Genomic DNA, 21,279 nt, shown 5'->3' with positions numbered 1-21,279 from the left:
GGAGGAACCAGTGTTGTTTTTTCCTGGCCTCAGAAGAGGGGCCGGTCAGGAAGATGTAGAGGCCAGTGGGCCCCCGGCCGCGCCCCGCAGGGTGGCTGACAGACGCTAGCAGCTGCTCGGGGTGGGGAGGGGGTGCCGGGTGCCAGGGCCCTGCACAGAGCACCCCTGCCGGGAACCCTCCCCCCTGCCCCTCCTGACCTCTCCGCCCACCCCGCCGTGACCCGGGGCCTACCCCTTCCAGGGGCAAAGGGCCAGGCTGCGGGGCCTCACTGGGCCCGAGGAGGAGGCCAGAGCAGGAATCTGGTTACAGCCGGCCGGGCGAGGCCTCAGGAGGGTTTGTTTTCCTAGGACCTTCCAGCCTCGTATGGACTCTTTCTAGAGCCCCATAGCCCGGAGCCCCGAGGGACCTTATCAGGCTGTTTCCATAGAATCTCTAAAGGGCTCTCCAGCCCCACAGTCTCCCCTCAGATCGTCAAGTTAAGGAGAGTGAGACAGGCTAAGCGGGGAGCCCCATTTATTTGTTATCTACTTGGCCATTTACATAAATGACTGGTTTAAAGTTCTCAAGTGTCTGTGGGGTAGGCATTCTGATGCAGCGGGGCCAGGCTGCCCGGGTTTGAATCCTGGGTCCTCCGCTACCCAGCTGTGTGATCCCGCGCAGGTTACACAGTCTCTCTGTGCTTCAGAGTCCTTCTGAAAAACGGAGATGATGTGTAAAGCACGGGGCTCAGAAGGCGTTTGTGGGGATTCAGGGGGGAGCACTGGGAGGTGTGAAGACCAGTGGATGGACGTCAGCCGTCATCAGTGGGTGGACGGACCGTCACCCCAGCCGAGGAACCAGAAGCTCAGAGAGGTAAAGCGCCTTGTCCCAGGGCACACAGTAAGCAGGTGGCAGACCCAGCATTTGAACTCACACCTGTTTAAGCCCAAAGTCCAGGCACTGAGCTGCTCCACACACCTGGGGGCAACGCCCGGTTCTGCCACTTCCCAGCTGTGTGCTGTGCAGCATCTCACACTACCTACCTGAGCCCCCTTTTCCTCCTTTGTAAAATGTGACCATAGTTCCCCCTTTACCCATAATAGGAGGGTGGAGAGGTGCAGAGGAGAAACCTGTGTGCAACGGCTACATCCTGGACAAAGTAGAGAAATGAGCCTGCTTTACGGCCATGACCCCGTCTCCTCCTGTGGCCGACCATGCCCTGGCTGCCCACTGCCAAAGGCGAAATGCCTGTTTCATGAAAAGCGTGTGTAGCCCCCAGGCTACAGAATTGAGACTCCTGCCCTCTTTTGGAAGCAGCCAGCAAAGACACCACTATTATAGTCCACACCCATTTCAGCCCCGACCCTGCTGCTCTGGGCCGTGGAAATACCTCGTGGGAGAGGAGCTCTGGTCGTGGTCTGGGAATGCCATCCTTCGAGAAATTGCATTAACCCTCCACAGAGACCAGCAGGCCACGGGGATGTCTGACCGGGTGAAATGGCAATGGGCCCTCCTTCGGTTGGCACCTGCCAGGACGCCCATGTGACCATTTGCCAGAGAGAACTCCTTTGGGAATGAAACTCCCCCTGAGTCCTATTTTCGTGCCCCGGACCTCACGGAAGGCTTGGTGTCTGGGGAGGGAGAGGGGGAAGCAGGTGGGTGAAGGTTAGGGGGCCAGGGAGCAGGTGGGGGCGGCCTGGAGACCCTTCAAGGAGCTCATCTAAGTAAGAGCTTCTCCTTTGCCACGGAGAAAAATGCCTTGAACCCCCCCTGCAGAAGAGCGTAGCTAATTGGCATGAAGTTGGGGGTTAAGGAACGGAAGGAAAAATCTGATTGTTTGTTTTTTTTTTAAGTTACTGAGAAAGTAAGAATGTCACTTTGGGCAGAGAGAAATAATTCTTTTTCTGGACTATGTCTTTCTGTATACCACAGACCCTAGTGGGCCACTGAGACTTGCAAAAAAAAAAAAGATTTCTTTTAATCCACCTTCCTTTTCGCAAGCAGCAGCAGAAGGGCCTTTAAATCAAATGCAATCAGCAAACTTGTCTCTTGCACTTATCCCCGGCTTCACTCCCTGGAATTTGGCACTTGATGGATTCTGGATCTGACTTAAGGCTTTTTCCAAATCCAAGACTTGGGGAATTTTGTTAACAGTGCAATAAAGTAACTTCATAGTGTTACAGGAGGCACATTAAAGAAGTTGTATGTGTGAGCTGCTCTCTCTCCTTAAAAAAAAAAAATACAGACAATGTTTCTTTAAAAGTCTCCATCTGCAAATCCCATTAGATGTGCATATAAGGTTTCTGATGATTAATAGTTGCCTGCTCGGGTTTTGGTTGGAGGGGTTGGTGTGGGTGCGGGTTAACCCCTCCCTCTCCTCTCTCACATTTCACTTCAGAGATGTGTCACTCTCTCCCCACCGCAGCATTTAAAAGTGTGTCTCCGCAGCCCCGGTCCAGCCCTCGGCCGGCGTTTGCTGCGGGCTCCAGGACGGGCACTCCAGCAGCCGGTGCGTCTGGGCTGGGACAGCGAACATGTTCAGTGTCATCGGCGACATATACACACACGAGGGACCCCAGTAGGCAGGCTGACGTGTCGGGGAGCAGGAAGCCAGAAGTGAAGTGAAGTCGGACATAAGTGTGCGCACACACATACGTGTAGCCGGCTGCACGTGTGTGAACTTGAAAAAGAGACTTTAGTTTTGGTTTTTGTTTTGGTTCCTGGGGTGAACTTTCTATTGAACATTTTTCCCTCTTATTTAATTTTTTTTTTTTGCATTTTAAAAGAATTGAATATAAACAGTGTGTGAATCAAACTTTTGAAAGACTGAGGTGTGCAGCGGACGGCAGATGGATCCCGTGGCCAGCAGCTGCATGAGGAGCCCCCACCCCCCAGCCCCGGTCTGGGGCTGCCTCCGAAATCCCCACTCGGAAGGCAGTGGGGCCTCGGGGCTGCCCCACTACCCGCCAACCCCATTCTCCTTCCACCAGAAACCAGACTTCCCGGTGGCAGCGGCAGCAGCGTACCCCGACTTCTCGGCCTCCTGCCTGGCGGCCACCCCACACAGCCTGCCCCAGGAGGAGCGGGTCTTCACTGAGCAGCACCCCGCCTTTCCACAGCCCCCCGACTGGCACTTCCCTGTCTCGGAGGCCCGGCGCAGACTCGACCCGGGCCCAACCGGGGGCTCCAGGGAGATGGGGGCCAGCAGCCCAGGCCTGGTGGACACCACGAGAGGCCCAGGAGAGGACTACGAGGTCCCTGGGAGCACTGCCAACGAGACGGAGAAGAAGTCGACCAGACGGAAAAAGGAGAGTTCAGGTAGGTGGCTGGAGAGCAGCTGACCATTCTTTTACTGTGTGACCTTAGGGAGGTTTCTTGCCTTCTCTGAGCCTAACTGCCCTGAACTGCAAACAGTACTATCTAACCTATTCAAATGTAGGAGTTACCTTTGGGGTTTCTTTTACTCGGAGTTCTAGGATTCCCTGGTGATGGGTCTATGTGTCCCCAGCCCTCCTGGGCCCCAGGAAGGGTGTGCCAGCAAGAGAATGAAACAGGATCCACAAAGATTTGTGGGAAGGAGCCCAGTGTAGGCAGGCAAGGGCTGGAGAGGCGCTTCCCTGAACCCAGGCTGCCTCTGGGCCATGCATCTCCCCACCACCACCCTGGCCAGCTCCGAATGGTCCCAGAGCCACAGGGTTTGCTCACTGTGGGAATCGGCTGAGAAAGAAGTTCAGAGGGCAGCCACTAAGGCTAGACGCCGGGGTGGTCAAGCAGGGTCGGGAGTCTAGAGGCAGAGAGCAGGACGAGGGCTGGGACGGGAGGGGCAAGGAAGGAGGGGGAGTGCTGACGTGCGGAGCAGGCAGCCCCTCAGGTATCACCCTGCCTCGCTGGACTGTGCCTAGGCCAGAGAGGGCAGCTCAGCATGCTGAGGTCTGGGTGACCCCCAGAGAAGGCTCTCCAGGGGGATCCCCGGCCTTGGGGGAGAATCAGGGAGGCAGGCAGGTAGCCAAGGGCAAGCACTGGACCTCAGAATGCAGGTAAAGCTCAGCTCGGTGCCCAAGTCCCGGAGGCCAGAGGATGAAGCCGGCCCTCTTGTTAAGACCCCAGCTAAATCCTATCTCCCCCCTGTGGTAGGGACCTGTCATTTCCTCATCGCCAACTCGGCCCTCCCCAGCTTCTCTCGCTGCCTGTTTCCCTATTGTCTGCTTCCCTGGCCCCCCCTCGGCCAAGCCCCCTGCCCTCACTGCCCGCTCTGTCCTCCTGACAGCCACCCAGGGGGGCAACGTCTCTCTGACTGACCTCTAGAGGACCTTCTCACGGGGCTAAGCAGGGGCAGGCAGAAAATCAGCGTGCTAACCAGCCAGGGACTGCATTCTGTGCTTTGCTTCTCAAAGCACCTCCAGTGTAGCGCAGGTTTCCCCAGCATCTTCTTCTTGCCAGGCCCTACTAGCCAAGGCCCTGGGGTGCGGAGATGAGCAAGGTGGCCTCAACCCACCCCCACTCCGGCCCCTGCAAAGAGCGCAGACCGAGAGGGAGGAGAGAGCCGCTGACGCCTGCCTAACAGCAGGCGTGCCGTGGGGACGTTCACGGGGCGGTAGGCAACACGCGTCAGCTCCTTTGAGTTTCGCCGGTTTGTGCTGTAAGTCCAGCAGGTCTTATCAGCGGGTTCTGTACGTGTGGGAAAGCAGAGGTGCAGTTTGAGGGAGTCACTGCTAGAAGGGACTCCAGACAGAGTGATCCCCTCATCTCGATTCGCCCAGGACTTCTCTGATTTGGGCATGGAAAGTCCAGCGTCCCTGGAACCCCCTCAGCCCTGGCCAAACTGGGACAGTTGGTCACCCTAGAAATAAGCTCAAACCCCCAAATGTCAGACCCCAAACCCTACACCCTTCAGTAGCTTTCAAGCACAATCCTCCTTTTGAAATAGGAGGATTCTGAAACATGCTTGAAGTAGTCCCTCCACGGGCTCACAACGGATGATAATGACCACAGCCCTCCCGGCTGCTCAACAGGAAGGGCCCTTTAAATTTCCAACCCCTTAAATCCTGAACTATTCCTAGCCCTGGCTGGAGATTTGCCGAGAAAGGGGCACTCCGTGCTCCTCCTCTCCAAGGAGCTCTCAGTGACTTGGCTCCGAGCCTGGTTGAAGAGCTCTCCCCTCCACGGCGCTGGCCACCATCTCTGCCCACACCTCCCTCGGCTGCAAGCAGCCACTTTTCTGGGAACTGGGAGCCAAGGCTGGGAAGGCACGGGCTTAGGAAAAACCATTCCGTGCTTCAGCAAGACTCATTTGTACGTCTTTCCCCTTGGCCGGGGGCCCATGACACTGCATTAGGAAGTAAACTTGTGTGCCAAGCCGCTGACCGCCCCAGGAGGACATGGACACCCTCAGCTGAGTTTCCTGCACTCTTCATAGGGTTGGCCTTGGGTCGGGGGAAGTTCCCATCCCCGAGGGGCCCTGGGCTCTCCCTCAAGTTCCCCCCTCAGGAGCAGCAGCAATGGTAGGAGTCACATGAGGCACAGCAGAGCAAGCCGACTTTCATTCATTCATTCTCTGGGGTCCCAGACTTGCTCTCCATTCAGCATGGAAATTTTTATTACCCAGCTAGTTGCTTGGAGTCCTCCTTTGTGATTTAACTGGAGGGGAAAGTGGTGGGCGAGGCTCACCGCCCACTCCAGGAATCTGCTCCCAAGAGACCAACCCACAAACCAACCCTGAGTCGCTGGTTAGATTCTTTCTTATTTAAAATTTGGATTATTTTATTCATCATGGATTTTTGGTGTTAATGTTTATTTTATAAAAAATTACACTAAAATATTATCTCTCTTGATTCACTGAGGTTTTAGGCGCCCCTTGCACTTTGCACTCAGTGTGAGCCCCTGACACACCTGCCCCGGCCCCCGCTAAGCCAGCCCTGGAAGGTTAACCAGCAGGGCCCAGAAACGTGTTTTCCGTAGCTTCACAGGCCAGCGAACAGGTCTCAGCGTCCACACTGCAACTTTGGACAGCCTGCCTTCGGGAAGGTTCTTAACTTCTCGGAGCCTTAGTCTTCCCAGCCATACAATGAAACCATAACAATAGCGCCTTCCACAGAGAGTAGCCGTGAAGGTTAAAAACACTGACCCATGAGATGAACACTGTGCCCGGTCTGTGAAGCCCAGAAATAGCCACTAGGAATGATACGAGGCCCACATTTCCAGAACCAGCCTCTGTCAGATCTCCCTGTTCATTATTTATGGGGTCCCCAGAACCGAATCCTCCAAATACATACACTGACTCGGAAATCCCTGAGTCTGGGATAGAAGCAGTGGGGACCTCTGATGGTCATTGCTGACCCTTGGAATGCAATTGTCATCAGTTAGAAACTCAGAGACCTGCTGGGGAGGGTGAGGGGCCTGGCGGGGGAGGGGGTGCATAGTGAGTTGTGCCTGGCCAATGCATGCCCTGCTGGCTGAGATACCTCGGGTAACAGCAAGTCACCGAAGGTCTCTTTCGAGAGGAATGTTCTCCGCTCTCCCCTTGCCTTCTTTTGCCACCCCCAACTGCTCAAACTGGAAGTGGGGCTGATTTGCTCAAGTCAAATGAGCAGAAATGTGGGGGTCCCTGGCCCCACCCCCAGACATTCATTCTGCTGGTTCACAGCACAGAACCAATTTAGGAGGCCAGTGTGATGTTATCTCACCCCAGGGTGTTAAAGACCCCTGCTGGCGGGGACAGCTGCGAGGCCACTGCTGTTTGCCCCCAATCTGTTATTGCTACCGTGCTTGTCTTTAATTTATGGGGATGAGGGATTTCTCGGTGATTTTCCGACGGGGTTCAAGGGAAGGTCGCCCGTGATCAGGTGAATCTGATCGCCCACCGGGGAGAGCCCCTGTGCTTGGGCTCCGCATCGCCGGCTGGGCTCTCACGTACTCACTCACCAGACTGGCTTTGTCCTTCCTCCCTCGGCTTCAACACGCCTGCCGTCCCGGGCTCGGCCCCCCACGTTTCTCCCCTGCAAGCCCTGATCTCTGCCTGCCCCTGCCCAACCACGGGAACGCTCATTTCGCCTGAGGTTAAAACCCTCCACACACCGGCCCCTTCTGCCCCTTTTCCCACCTGCTCCCCTTCCCCGGCCACCGCCTCACCTCCACCGCCCCGGCCTCGCCACAAGCCGCACCAGAGTGTACTTGCCAGGCAAACACACTCAGCCTTCTCTCCCTGCGCCCAGTTTGCGGAGTGGCTTTCCCTCCCCCCGCTCTTCTGCCGATTACCGTCCTACTTATTTTAGCACCCAGCTTGAAAACCACCGCCTCTGAGGATTCTGTCTTTTTTTGTTAGAATTGATGACTCCACTTGCATATAGCATCATTTCAGTGAAAGCTTTGGTGAAGAAGTTTCAAATTGTGGAATCCACTAGAACCCACGCTGATTTTTCTGAAAATGGTTTAGGACCACAAAGGAGCTCTCCTGAGATGCTTATCATGGGACATCTTGTATTTGAAGTCTCCTTTTTCTTTCTTTTTTTTTTATTGTTATTTACTTATCTTTAGAAGGGAAGGGAAGGAGAGAGGGAGAGAAATATCTCATGTGTCTCCTGATGGAAACTGCCCTGCAACCCAGGCATGTGCCCTGACTGGGAATCGAACCGCGATCCTTTGATTCTCAGGCCTGCACTCAATCCACTGAGCTACACCAGCCAGGGCTCCTTTTTCTTTTTATTGTGGTCAAAAACACATCACGTAAAATCTGTCATTGCAAACATTTTCAAGGGTGCAGTACAGCAGTGCCAACTGTATGCACCTTGTTGTACAAACGCTCTCCAGAACGTTCTCATCTTGTAAAACGGAAATTGTACCCATGGAATAACAACGTCCTGTTCCCTTGCCCAGGGCCTGGCAACCAGCATTCTACTTTCTGTTTCTAAGAGTTTGACTACATTGGATACCTCCTGTAAGTGGAGTCATGCAGAATATGTCTTTTCAGGACTGGCTTCTTTTACTTAGCCTAATGTCCTCGGGGTGCATTTATGTCGTAGCATCATAACAGAATTTCCTTCCTTTTTAAGGTGGAATAATATTTCACGGTGTGTATACCGCATTATCTTTATCCCTCTCTTCATCTGCTGGTGGAAGGACACTGTGTCCCCGCTGCCTCTGGGCCATTACGAATAGTTCTGCAATAGGCTTGGTGTACAAGTGTGTCTTCAAGATCCTACTTTTGAATTTTCTTGTATATTTACCTAGAAGTGGGATTGCTGGATCGCTTGGTTCTATTTTCAATTTTTTGCTGAACCCCCATACTCTTTTCCATAGCCACTGTGCCAGGTGGCAATTCTACCAACAATAAACAAGAATTTCAGTTTCTCTAAATCCTCACCAATACTTGTTATTTTCTGGGTTGGTTGGTTTCTGTTCGTGGCCCTCCTGATGGATGTGAGGTGGTCCCTTATTGTGGTTTTGATTTTCATTTCCCTGATGACTGGTGATGCTGAGTATCTTTCATACATTGGTTGGCCATTTGTACATCTTCTTTGGAGAAAGAAGTGCTTATGCAAGTCCGTGATCCATTTTTGATTGGATTGTTTGACTTTTGTTGTTGACTTGTAGGAGTGCTTTTTTTTTTAAGATTTTATTTATTTATCTTTAGAGAGGAAGGGAAGGAGAGAAGGAGAGAAATATCAATGTATGGTTGCCTCTCGTGTGTCCCTCGCTGGGAACTGGCCTGCAACCCAGGCACGTGCCCTGACTAGGAATCGAACTGCAATTGTGTGGTTCACAGGCTCGAGCTCAATCCACTGAGCTACGCCAGCCAGGGCATGATTTGCAATTGTACAAGTCTTTTGCTTCCATGGTTAAGTTTATTCCTAAGTATTTTATTCTATCTGATGCTATTGTAAATGTAAATTATTTTCTTTTCAGATTGTTGATTGCTACTGTATAGAAATGCAACTGATTTTTTTGTGCATTGATTTTGTATCCTGCAACTTCGTTGAATTGGTTTATCAATTCTAAGAGGTTTTTTGTGAAATCCGTAAGGTTTTCCACCTACAAGATTATGCCATCTGTAAACAGAGATTATTTTACTTCTTCTTTTTATTTCTTTTTCCTGCCTGATTGCTCCGGCTAGTACTCCTAATATTATGCTGAATGGATGTGGTGACATTTGTCATCCTTGTCTTGTTCCTGATCTTAGAGAAGATCAGTTTTTCATCATTGAGTATGATGTCAGCTATAGGATTTTCATATAAGGCCTTTATTATGTTGAGATAATTTCCTTCTCTTTCTAGTTTGCTGAGTGCCCAAGAATGCTTTCCTGACCTCCCTCCCCACATACACCAAACAAGCCTTATTTATACCTCCATTTTAGCAACAAACCACAATTGGCCTTGCACCCAGAGTTCTAGATGCACGTGGCTGACCTTCTCCCTAAAATTGAAGTGTCTGCAGGGTTAGAATGATGTCTGGTTCACCTGTGCAGGCTCTGTAGCATCTACTGAAACATCTGCACACAGGAGGAGCTCCATGCTGTGTCTGGTCAACAGCCTCTATTGCAGCCTAGCATGCATTCATTCATTTTCTTACTTCTCTCTGAACTTGGCCCCTCCACCTGGCATGAGGGTTTCTACCATGTGTGATATGCTTCTGTAAAATGCATCAGAACTTTTACAGTCTCACTCATGAAAAAGTGTGCAGAGAGCCAGACTCAGTCGTAAAACCAACCCAGGGTCAGGGCAAGGGCTGGGGTCAGAAAGACACATAAACGGCCACATGCAGACTGAGCTGGCTCTGCAGGAATCCCCCACGGGATACTGGGGTCCCAAGTGCCAGGGCCGCCGTGGGAAACAAATGGAGCTGCTGTGGCTGTGCAATAAAGTGGACCCATCAGAGCAGAGCAATTAGGGGGCTGCCACAGCTGGGCATAGAGGGCCCAGATGTCACATGGACATGGGACTGTGTTCTCCAGACTATAGGAAAGGGCACCTTTATCTAATTACACAGAGACCCCCTATGGGCAAGCATCAGCTTCGCCATGTACCCCTCATGGCTTTGCTCCCTCTCCTTAGTGGTAAGCACTGGCGGTGGAGAGTTAAGGGGCGTCTTAGTCTGCTCAGGCTGTCATAACGAAATACCATAGACGGGGGTGGCTGAAATGACAGACGGACATGTTCTCTCAGTTCTGGAAGCCAGAAGTTAAAGATCAAGATGTCAGCAGGTTTGATTTTTCCTGAGGCTTCTCGCCTTGGCTTGCGAATGGCCATCTTCTTGCTATAGCCTTTTCCTCTGTGTGTGGACGTCCCTGGTGTTTTCTTATACAGATGCCAGTGAGATTGCATTAGGGCTCACTCTAATTTAATCACTTCTTTAAAGGCTCTATCTCCAAATACAGTCACATTCTGAGGGGAGAAGGGACACAATCAGCCCATAAACAGGGGGTATAGGGACAAGGACAGGGTTCTCAGCAGTGGCACAAATGTTCCTGTTAAAGCCCCTTCAGTGAAAGCTGCGTCTCCAGGTGGGCATGACCGCGACCTCGGATCTCCCCCAGCCCCGGGTCCCCTTGCCACCAGAGCTTCTCCACTCGGGCAGAGCGGATCCCCCATCCTTATCTGATACCCACAGAGAGAGATTTTAAAAGTACAGGCAGTTTTAGGAATGAGTCTTTAAAGAAGTGCATGCCCTGGCTGGTGAGGCTCAGTGGGCTGAGTGCTGGACTGCAAACCAAAGGGTCACTGGTTCAATTCCCAGTCAGGGCACATGCCTGGGTTGTGGGCCAGGTCCCGAGTGGGGGGCAGTGATGGAGAGGCAACCACACATGATGTTTCTCTCCCTCTCTTTCTTCCTCCCTTCTCCTCTCCCTAAAAATAAATAAGATTTAAAAATCTAAAAAAAAGAAGAAGTGGGCTGTTTGACCAAGGAGGGAGGAGAGGAGGTGACGACAAAATAAACGAACTTCAGTGAGTGTCACTGGGGTCACTAGACTTGTACTGAGTACCGCACTGGGTGACCTCATGTCCTCCCCCAGCCCCTCGCTGGGCCGCAGCATCGACAGGGCAGGCCCAGTTCCAGTCCTGGACCCACAGCGTCCTGGCTGTGTGGACTTGGGCAAATCCTGACCCCCAGTGAGTCCCCGACTCCTCCTCTGAGGACAACTGTACCTCATGGAGCTGCCGTGGGACTAGATCAGATCACAGACGGTAAAGACCACAGCCAGCACTTTGTGACCCTTCGACCTATTTTCCCCAAAGCTACAAAGGAGCACCCTTCTCTGTCGAAGGCTTCCCTCACCCTGGCTGCACCCCAGCTTGCCCATGTTCAAAACCCCGACCGAGCCTTGGCAGCCTGCCCCCAGCCAGGCCCACCCGCCCCTGTCGGCTCCCTGCTCCAGGGGCACCGAGGGCTGGACAGCGCGCGGTTTCAGGGGTGCACAGCAGCTGCAGCCCTCTCACCCCAACTCCAACCCTGGAACCCCCAGCGGGGAAGAAGCCCTGGGCTCCACAGTGGCCAGCTCAGCAGGAGACCGGAACTCCCCCTTCCTGCTGGGCGTCCCCTGACTGCTGGCTAGAGCTCCCGCTTCTCCAATTCTGACAGACCCAAAGCAGGGCCCCAGGTCTTGGCCACGGTCTGAACTCAGACACAACAGCACAAACCCTGGGTCTGGGCCTGTGCAGGCCCCTCCGGATACATTCTGGAAGTTCTGGAGAAAGTCAGTTTCCACCAAGGCAGCAGGACTCTGACCAGTTTCTAAGATGTAAGGTACAAAGAGCCCATGAGTCACCTTGGCCCTGCCTACAGCCCTACCAGGCTGGGAGCTCAGGAGTCGCCCCCACTCACCTTTTTCTGTGGCTGGAATAAATCAGGGCACCTGGACTCAGGGAGGTGGGGACAATCCCAGAGGCAGAGCAGATCCCTGCAGAGCCCCAGTGCTAGTCCCCTCCCCAGGGCCCTGTCTGCTCACTGAATCAGGCCTCCTGGCCTCTGGCCAGCATTCCTCCCCCACCCCCACCCTAGCCTTTCCTATTTCATGTTTTTCCCTGTTTCCCTTAAACACCGTGGTGGGGGAACAGGGTGAACAGTGGGGCCTGGGTCCTGGAGCCCACACTTCCTTTGGTGACAGCTAAGGGCGACATCTGGAACTTATAAACAGCAACAAGGCCCGGTGCTGCCCCCTGCCTCCCTCCAGCCTGTCTGGGAGGCTTGCTGCGGCCCTCACCTCTTATTTTCACTGCCTCCCTGCCCCCTCCCCTCTCGGCCCCCTCTTCCTGGTCCCCACACCCCATCTCATCACCCCACCCATTTCACCCTCCTTCTCCACCATCCACCTCCCCACCCACCTGACCTGGGACCCTCAGCAAAGTCTACTGTAGCACCAGGCATTTTCATTCCAGAAGCATCTGCTTCTCTCCCAGTAAACACACCCCGAATTCCTTAGCCTCACTGCTGGGCTCCTCAAAGAGGCCAAGGTCCCTACCGACGCCTCTTTAGGCACCTGCGGGAGAGGGAAGCAGCCCCCAGGTTAAGTTCAGCGGGGTGCAGTTGAAAAGGCAGGCAGTTCTAGGAAGCCAAGGAAGTCCTAGAAGCCAGTGCTCTGCCGGTCTCGGGCAGGCTGCATCCCCGCCGTCCTGCCTAACTTGATGGGCTTCGACTCCTCCCTCTGAAGTGGAAAGTATCAAACTAACAAGGACGTCAAAGGTGTGCTCTGGGAAGAAAGCCAGACACCGTTTCCAGAGGGTTTGTCCCGGCCTCACCTACGGACATCATGCCCCCAGTACCCCTCCCTGAGGGGCCCCGGGGAGACAGGCCTGGGCCCCGATGCAGACGCTGGCCGGCCCTGCAGTGCGCACAGCCTCCCCAGGGCAGCGTGACAGTGGCCACAGCCCTGGACTGGTCCGGGGGGGGGGTGACAAGCCATTTAGTCTCTGGGTCTGCATTCCCTCATCTTTTCAATAGATACTGTGTGCCTTACCTACCTCACAGAATAATCGAGAGAAAACAACAGGAAGCAGCCTCGTGTGGGGAGGTAGCTTCTCACCAAGGCGATGTGCGTTCCAGGGCCAGCTCTGCCACTCACTTGCCGTGGTCTCCAAACAAGCCTCTTACCTCCTCTCAGCTCACCTGCAAAATAAAAAAGCAACCTTGGGCTAGCACTAAGTCCCCTTCCAGCCCTACTGTTCCATAGTCTATGGAAGCCCAAAAGAAGTTTATCTCTGGGGGAAAGAAACACACTGTCAGCTGCAAAGTGTTCTTTAGATACATGGCACAAGGCCTCCTATCTCCTGGAGAGAAACGCGTAAAAACGGCTGTGAGAGCTGGGGAGGAGACAGGGCTGCAAAAGGCACCATCCCCGGCGTCTGTCTGAACTTCCTCATGGCTCCGATAGGGCTGTCTGTTAACTTCAGGAAAGCCTGCCAAAAGTGACAGCTACTTATGAAATAATTTCACTTGGGTGGTGTGGAAGCTCACAGTGGAGACCGCAATCACACACACATCCTGTTTGCATTTCTCTGGGCACTGCTGCCTGCTCCGGCGTGGCCCTGCTCACTCAGGGGGCTGGGCAGGGGCTGCGGTGGCCAGGCGAGTGCCAGCCTCCTCCCTCCGCAGTCCTGGAAGAGGTACCCTCGGCACCTGAGAGAGAAGCAGAACCAAGAGGACCGATGCATGGTTCCGATCAGTGCTAGTTACTGTGCCTGGAATCATGGGCCCCTGGAAGGCTGACACAGTTTTGGCCAATAGTGGCCAGATCCAAGCAGAGACATAGAAGAGTAGTAGAGAAGGGAAAACGTTTAAAAGGCCAGACATCCAAAGGGCGCGCCTTTCACACAGCTCCGGAGGCGCGGCGCCTTGAGGAGCACCACCTCTAATCGGCACCGTGAGTCATCTCTCCAACATCATCTCCAGCAGGACCTCTTCTGGTGCTGCTTTGGGGCTCAGCCCTGTGCCCGGCACTGTGCCAGGTGTTAGCCACACCTTGCCCGCCTCATTCCACCTTCTCAGCAGCCTTCTGACCTCAGTGGATGCAGCTATTCTCATTCTGCAAATGAGGCAACTGAAGCTCAGAGAACTTATGAGACTCGTCCAAGGTCAGAGAGCTCTTCCTTGGAGCCAAAAAGGCCCAGTCTTGTCAAGGGGTCCGCAGACACCTCTGCAGACACAACTCCCCTGCACGCAGCTTGGGATGACGAGCTCTGCACGTCAGAGGGAGAAACTCTGGGGCTGAGGACCTTGTAAAGTCTTGGGTGGATTGGACCAGAGCACACGGCAAGAGCACAGCTATGACTGAAGAGAAGAACGAGGGGCCAAGATAATAGTTGAAACTGTTAGTGGCTTCAGGTTCAAGGCCAAAGGTTCTCAACCAAAGAGGAGAAGAGGATGTCAGGGCTGCGTTTTGGAAAAAGACTCTGACGCCAGCTCTGCAAGGGAAAGAAGACCCAGCCCAACTCCATACTTCTATACAGGGGGAAACTGAGGCCCAGAGAGGGAGGGAGGCTCCCCCACAAAGGTGTGCTCGGGTTCGAGCCATCCTGGAGGAAGTGTGCACGGCCACAGTGCCTGTGACCCGGCAGACTGAACACCCCGGGCCAGAAACGGCACAACAGTGCTCCTAGTTTTTGTCTTTTTCTAGCTTGATGAGAAAGTTGCAGAACAGAGAGAACAGTAACTTCCACATCAGTTTTCATAGCCAGCTTCCTGTACTTCTGGCGTTTTTGTCATGTCCACCAGTGAAGGAAGGTCTTCCTGCTCTGGGAAGCTGAGGAGGGACAAGTGTCCCCCTGGTGTGCTGGTGTCCCCCAGGCCCTGGGATGGCCCCAGGTCTACACAGTGGCTCAGACGCTCAGGTCCCAGCTCACAGTTCTTTGTCCTATGTCCTCTTCTTCCCCATCCTGAGGCCCTAGCGCCTAAATCAGGGCACTAGAGACAGGAGAGGAGAGTGAACAGGGTGTGGCTTGGCTTGGTTGACAGTGGTCAGCTGCCCACACAACCAGTTGAAAACCAACCAAAGGGGGTCCTCTTCCCACCTGCCCCGTCTCTCTCAGGAGGATTGCACATAGGACCGTGTGGGTGGGATGGGGGGTTGTTTTCCGGAATCCCACAGGGCACCTATTAAACACAAGCCCGCCTAGGAGAAGGGGTGCGTGGGTGTGGGCACCACCCAGGATGAGCCCCCCACCCTGGGAGCCCTGGAGGTGGAGACAAGCCGAGCTGGCAATGGTGCGGGTCCAGCCCCTGGCCAGCCAGACGCAAAACAGAGAACCCGATGCTGGGATTGATGGCCTCAGCTCTAGTCAGGCGGGCCTGGGTTCGAGTCTCTGTTCTGCCACCCAAAAGCTGCCCAGCACACTGGGCAAGGCCCTGGCCTTTCTGAGGCTGCTTCCTCCTCTGTGGAGTGAGAAGGATTTAGCAAATATTTAGCAAGTACCCGCTGTGTGCCAGGTACAGTAAGTAGCAGGTGAGAAAAAGCACTTACATCCTTGGGGAAAGAGACAGAGAGAGCTGTTAATCGAATTATCACAGATCCGTGTGCCGGTGCTGAGGGGTAACAATTAGCACCTGCTTGTTGTGCGGGGAGGATCAACTGGCAGCTGCATCTAAGCACTCGGCAGCCTTGGGAACCGCCAGCTGTTACTAACCCAGCCCCTCCCGTGACATCTCATGCAGTTGACACAATGGAATTGTGCTTTATATTTTTCCAGCGCTTTAACTTTTCAAAAGCATTTTCCGCACACAAGCTCGTCCAACCGTCCCAATAACCCTGGCAGGCAGGTGCTTCATTTTCCCCAGCTTCTCGATGAGGTGACTGAAGCCCGGGACGTTCAGTGACTTCCTCGGAGGCTCCAGCGAGGAGATCCAGGGTTTTACGCCCCCTCGGTTGTTAAAGGGAAGGGCTGGAAAACGCTGAGCCCTGGGACGGGAGGGAGGTGGCGGTAAATGAGCGGGTTTCCCGGCCTCCTGCCGGCCAACGGACCGGGCCGTGCTCCAGCGGCCGTCCCTCCGCTGCGTGACCGCGCCCTCCCCGCCCGCGGCGGCCAAGGCCGAGGACTCCTGGGGGACCCTGCTGGGGCTGCGCGTCCTTCCCCTCCAGCCCACGCTCCCGCTTCCGGAGGGGTCTGAGCCGGCCTCCTCCAGTCCGGAGCCAGAGGCCGCCAGGCGGGCACCCGGGGCCAGAGATCGCGCCCCCGTCCTGCTCCCCCGCGCTCCTGGCAGGCGGCCCACCGTGCAGGGCGCCACGACCCCAGAACTTGTGCTTCGGGACGTTGGGCAGCCCCAGGGGGCGGGGGTGTGCGGTGGGCAATCGCTTCAACCGGCGCCAAGCCACCCGCGCCCCGGAGCTCCGGGCCACGGGGGTGGAGGACCAGGAACCTGACACGTGAGGGGACCGAACGGAAAGCAGGAGAAGGAAGGGCTGAGAGGGGAACTGGTGCGAGGGGTCTCTCGTCCCCACTGCAGCCGGTCTTGTGGCTGCTTGCCCAGGACTGTGGGCCGCCTCCCTGCCTTACCCACCAGCACTGGTCAGGTTAGGTTCGCCTCTGAAAACAGTCTCCCCTACAACACTCCCAACCAGGTTGGGGGCCATGGGGGTGGCTTTTAGTAAAGCACCTGTGGGTGCAGCCTCCAAGTCTGTGAAACCAGGAGGAGGGAGTGAGAGACTTCCCTCATTTCCGGGAGCGGGCAGGGGAAGTGGTTCTGTCCCCTGCACCAGACTGTGGCACCCACTCTTAGTCAATGGTGCAGAGGCGGGGATCTCCAGCCCCCGCCATCTCTAATCGTGAAGGTAGATAACGTACAGTGCCTTCAGTTTGTAAACCCTTCCTCCATATGCTTCATCCAAACAGTGTGTGAGTCAGTGGCCTGGGTTTGAGTCCTGCCCTGCCATCCCCTGGCTGATGGCACTTGGATGAACTTCGACAACTGGCTTTACTTCCCAGTGCTTAGCTTTCTGCTCTGTGAAATAGGGCTCACACTAGAACTCACCCGGCTGGGTTATTGGGGAGACCGAGTGACTGACACATGGACCGTGCTTGGCCCCTGCTCCCCACTAGCAGTTCCAGCTGAGTCCCTGCTGTGGCCACCTGGGGACCTCCTTCATAGATGGACTTTCCACTCTCCTCCTGGTGTCAGAGAAGGAAAGAAGCTTAAAGCAGCACTCCTTGACCTTGGCACACAGCCCCCCTAGAGATCTTGCTAAGATGCAGATTCTGATTTGGTGGGGAGTGGGGGTGGTCTGAGATCCTGCAAGTCTGCCCAGCTCCCTGCTGATGCTGCTGCCGCCAGAACACCCTTTCAGCAGGTCTTAGAGCAGTGGTTTGTAAACTTGACCATGAGTCCGAATCGCCTGGAGGGCTTGTTAAAACAGATCTCTGGGCCCCACTCCCAGAGTCTCTCGTTCCGCTGGTCTGGGGTGAGCGAGGCCCCAGGATTGGCATGGCCAGCAGTTCTCGGGTACTGCTGATGTCCCGGGGGGACAGAGAACCTCTGTTTTAGAGCATCTTGCCCCCTACTAACAACAAGTTGGGGGGTGCACTGGTGGTGGTGGGCTGCATGGCAGAGGTCGTTAAAGAGCCAAAGGCAGCTTCTTATGCTTTGGGGGTGGAGAGGTTGGCACCTGAGTCTGGGAGCCAAGAAACCAGTTCTCAGGGGGTTAAGACACTGGAAGGAAAGATAAAGGCATGATGTGGGTTCTTTCTCAGCATCTTTTGAAAATAAGAGAGATAGGGAAAGGCTGCCCCCCTGCTTGAGGACAAAATAAAGGGAACTGAGGCCCTTGAGACTCACATCTTCCTATTCGGGGGGGCCCCTCTCCTCAGACAACCCGGAGAACCGAAGGAAACCGGAGGGAGCCAGCAAGGCCCGCAAGGAGAGGACAGCGTTCACCAAGGAGCAGCTGCGGGAGCTGGAGGCGGAGTTTGCTCACCATAACTACCTGACCCGGCTGCGGAGATACGAGATCGCCGTGAACCTGGATCTCTCCGAGAGGCAGGTAGGAGCCCCTGGGAGCCCCCCCTCTTCCGGGCATCGCTCCTTTCCTCGGCTCTCTCCTCTTCCTTCCCTCCCTGAATCTTCTCCTTTTTCTCCTCTCTCTGCCCCATCCAGGGGATCTCAACTGTGGCCGTATCTGAGAATCACCAGGCGAGATGTTCCTAGCTGAGGAGGGTGGCTGATGGGACGGGGACGGAGTGCAGGCAGGAGAGTTTTCTCAAGGTCCCCCCCGGGTCACTCTCACATGCAGCCAGCACCGGAGCTTCTGGTCTGGCTATTCCCCCACTTGAGTGCGCATGGGAGTCCCCTAGGTGCTTGTTTCAAGTGCGGATTTGGGTGCTCCAGAGAGCGACTTTGCAGCAATAAAGCGTGGGCCTGGGATCTGCATTTCTAATCCATCCTCCAGGTGATTCCGGTATGCGGCCGCTTCCTGGGCACACGCTGGGAAGAACTTCCTAGCCCTTTGTTTTGGGCTTTCCCTCAGAGCATTCCACCCACACCCATGCTCTGACGCAGAGTACACAGAAGAATAATGACAATAGCATTAATATGCGCTAGCAGCTCTGGGCTGACGCAGCGCTCTGCCAGAGTACTGGGTTTAGAATCGGAAGACTTAGATTCAAATCCTGCTTCCTACCGCTTGCAGGCCCTGTGACCCTTGGGACGTGTCTCCCACCCTCTCTGGGTCTCCACCTGTGAAACAAGTCACAACCCCATCTTCAGGTGACGCTGAAGCTCAGGGGAGACAATGTGCAGCCCAGAGCTGTAGCGAAGCTGGGCGGCGCTGTGTCAATGTGCCTGAGGGTGAGGCTGGCCATCCTCTGTGCTGAGCATGTGAAAGGGGGCAGGGCGGGCGAAGAATGACTTGTGGAACCTGTTCTCCTGTCTGTCTAGGGCTTTGTTTTTTCAATCTGGAGACACAAGACAGACCTCAGGGCAGACAGGTGTGTCCTCCCTTGCATCTCAGTCTCTGGAGCTTTTGGAGGGGTGAGGAGGGGCAGGCAGTGGGGTCCCTGGAGCTGTACCCCAACTGGCTTGAGCATCCGCTGGGGCGGTGGGTGTAGTGACCCCACCTCTTTGTTTCCTTTGCCAGGTCAAAGTGTGGTTCCAGAACCGCAGGATGAAGTGGAAGCGTGTGAAGGGCGGTCAGCCCATCTCCCCTCATGGGCAGGACCCCGAGGAGGGGGACTCTGCAGCCTCTCCAGGTTCCGAGTGAGATTCTCCGTCGAGAATAAAAGACTGAGGACTGGGCCCCCCACCCAACGCCCCCGACCCCATCCCACCACCCTCCCCCACCTACCCCGGGGCAGCCTCGCCACATCCTGCAGTGACTTTAGGATATGAAGCTGACCAGCGTTCCTGGGAGCCTTGAAGTTTTCCAGAAAGTTCTATCCAGCGTGGCTCTGTCTTAGCAGTGCTCTCCCCAGGGCCTTTGCATCTCACAATTCTGTGGAATCTCCCAGCGGCCAGACCGGACCTGAGTGAATCCGGGGGACAACACTGCTCCTCAGGGTCTCTCGGCAGCTGCCCCCACCTGCTGCCACCACCCTCCTCCCACCTGCCAGGCCTCCTCCGGGTCTGGACACCACCTGGCCTGCAGGGAGAAGAGCCTTGGGACCAGCTGGTGGCTCATGAGAGCTAATGCATGTAAAGAAAAGGGATGACCGAGACACACACGCACACACCTAGACCACCTTTCCTTTCTGGCTGTGTATCTGAGGGTTTGGGGGTCCTGAGTTGTCCCAAAACCCCAGGGGAAGTCAGTGTGAGGAGAGTCGAGGACCGAAATTCTGCTGCTGCAAATGAGAAACCATCCCTGTCTCCCAATTAGCTGGCCGTTAGGCGGGCAAGTGTATTAGCACTGGGGGAAGACAGTCAGGGAAACAGGCTGGTGTAAGCGTCTGCAGTCCTATCGGTCCATTCACACTGGCTTTGCTGGGGGCGTTGGCGGGGCGGGGGTGAGGATGGACCAGGATACCATCTGCTTCTTCAAAACCAACTTGGGAATACGGCTGGGACTGTCGAGCAGTGTCCAGAGCAACCGAGCAGCTCTTCCTTTTAAAGCCACAATTTCTGTGTTGAGAAACCAGCCAGAGGCGCACATCATTCATTTGCGGGCTGGAAAGTGTCCACTGTGTTCTAGGGCTGCTGGGTGACGGCCTAGAAATGTGGAACCCTGGAGAGGCAGGTTCTCCAGCTGCAGTGTCCTGTGCTTTCAAAAGACGCTGACAGCAAAAGGAGGCAGAAAACAAAACAAAACATTCACTCTTTCTCCAAAGGATGCATTTGAGCCCCACAGATGCTGTTATCGGGGGAGGAGCTGCTCAGTTTATATGCGTGCACTGCCCACGTTCTCTGGGGTGACACTCCAGGACCAATGGCCAAACAGCCTGGGGCCACCGAAGCCTTGGAGAGACGCCCTGCCTGCCCAGTGCTCTGTCCCCCAGTACCAGCTGCTGCCGCACAGGGAGGTCAGCAGGAGTTTGGATCTCTTGTATGTATATTTAATCGTCCACTTGTAGAAAGAACCCCACCTCCCCATCCCAAAGGACAGCTGTCGTGGAAAATGATTGCCAAATGAGATGCTGGTTAGAGCATGCGTCATTGTTTCTAAGGCATACTTCATATATTTTCTTAAGATTATATCAAGTTAACTGTGCAAGGTCAAGTCACTTAGTAAGAAAACTCTTGGAGAAATAAAATCAGTTACAAAGCAAAGTGCCCAAGCCTTCTCCCGTGCACAGCTTAGAACCTCGGCTCTGAGTGCACCCCTCCAATGCTCCCACGGTGATGGGCCAATGTCTAGAAGCAACGAAAAAGGGGAAGAAGTCGTCTAGAACCAGGAAGCCCCTCTTAGGTCCTTTAAAATGTGGGGGTATGAATGTAATCATTGCAAAAACAAACAAACAACAACACTGTTTTTCCATGCAACTGTATTGTCTTTACCCCTCCTTGTAAAATGTTAGCTTTCAGCTCCTCTGCCCTATGGCTTATCAAACAGTCAAACTTCTGTAAACAAAAGATGAACTCTTTTGTTAATAAAGGAATCTTGACCATAAACTAGCCAATCTAATTTTTTTTTCTCACCAGAGGACATATTTTCCATTGATTTTAGAGAGGGTGGGTGAGAGAGAGAGAAAAACATCAGTGTGAGAGAGGAACGGGGATTGGTTGCCTGGCACCCCAACCAGGGATGGAACCCACAGCCTAGGCATGTGCCCTGCTGGGAGTTGAACCAGCAGCCCTTCGATGCACAGAATGACACTCAAACCAACCGAGCCACGTGGCCAGGGCACCATCCCTAATTTTCAAAATACAAGTTTGGAGGTTTTGTTTTTCAGGGT

The 21,279-nt window shown here is 54.6% G+C and overlaps 1 protein-coding gene across 2 annotated transcripts; it reads left to right on the top strand.

Moving 5' to 3' along the window:
* Positions 1-2,408: 2,408 nt before the first annotated feature.
* On the top strand, positions 2,409-20,955 carry MEOX1 (mesenchyme homeobox 1). 2 transcript variants are annotated; one of them, XM_053659119.1, is made up of 4 exons: positions 2,409-3,298; positions 17,764-17,936; positions 18,830-18,879; positions 19,029-19,154. In XM_053659119.1, exons 1-4 carry the CDS (start codon positions 2,830-2,832, stop codon positions 19,057-19,059), a joined length of 723 nt encoding a protein of 240 aa, XP_053515094.1. In that variant the 5' UTR covers positions 2,409-2,829; the 3' UTR covers positions 19,060-19,154. The 2 variants fall into 2 exon arrangements, with proteins under 2 accessions (XP_053515094.1, XP_037000555.1); XM_037144660.2 differs by lacking the exon at positions 18,830-18,879 and having other exon boundaries at positions 19,029-20,955.
* Positions 20,956-21,279: the final 324 nt, after the last annotated feature.

Source organism: Artibeus jamaicensis, unplaced genomic scaffold, assembly GCF_021234435.1.
Source record: "Artibeus jamaicensis isolate MK-2021 breed Jamaican fruit bat unplaced genomic scaffold, CSHL_Jam_final contig_2259, whole genome shotgun sequence".
In the NCBI taxonomy this organism is placed as follows: domain Eukaryota; kingdom Metazoa; phylum Chordata; class Mammalia; order Chiroptera; family Phyllostomidae; genus Artibeus; species Artibeus jamaicensis.
This window is presented reverse-complemented; position numbering and strand designations above follow the sequence as displayed.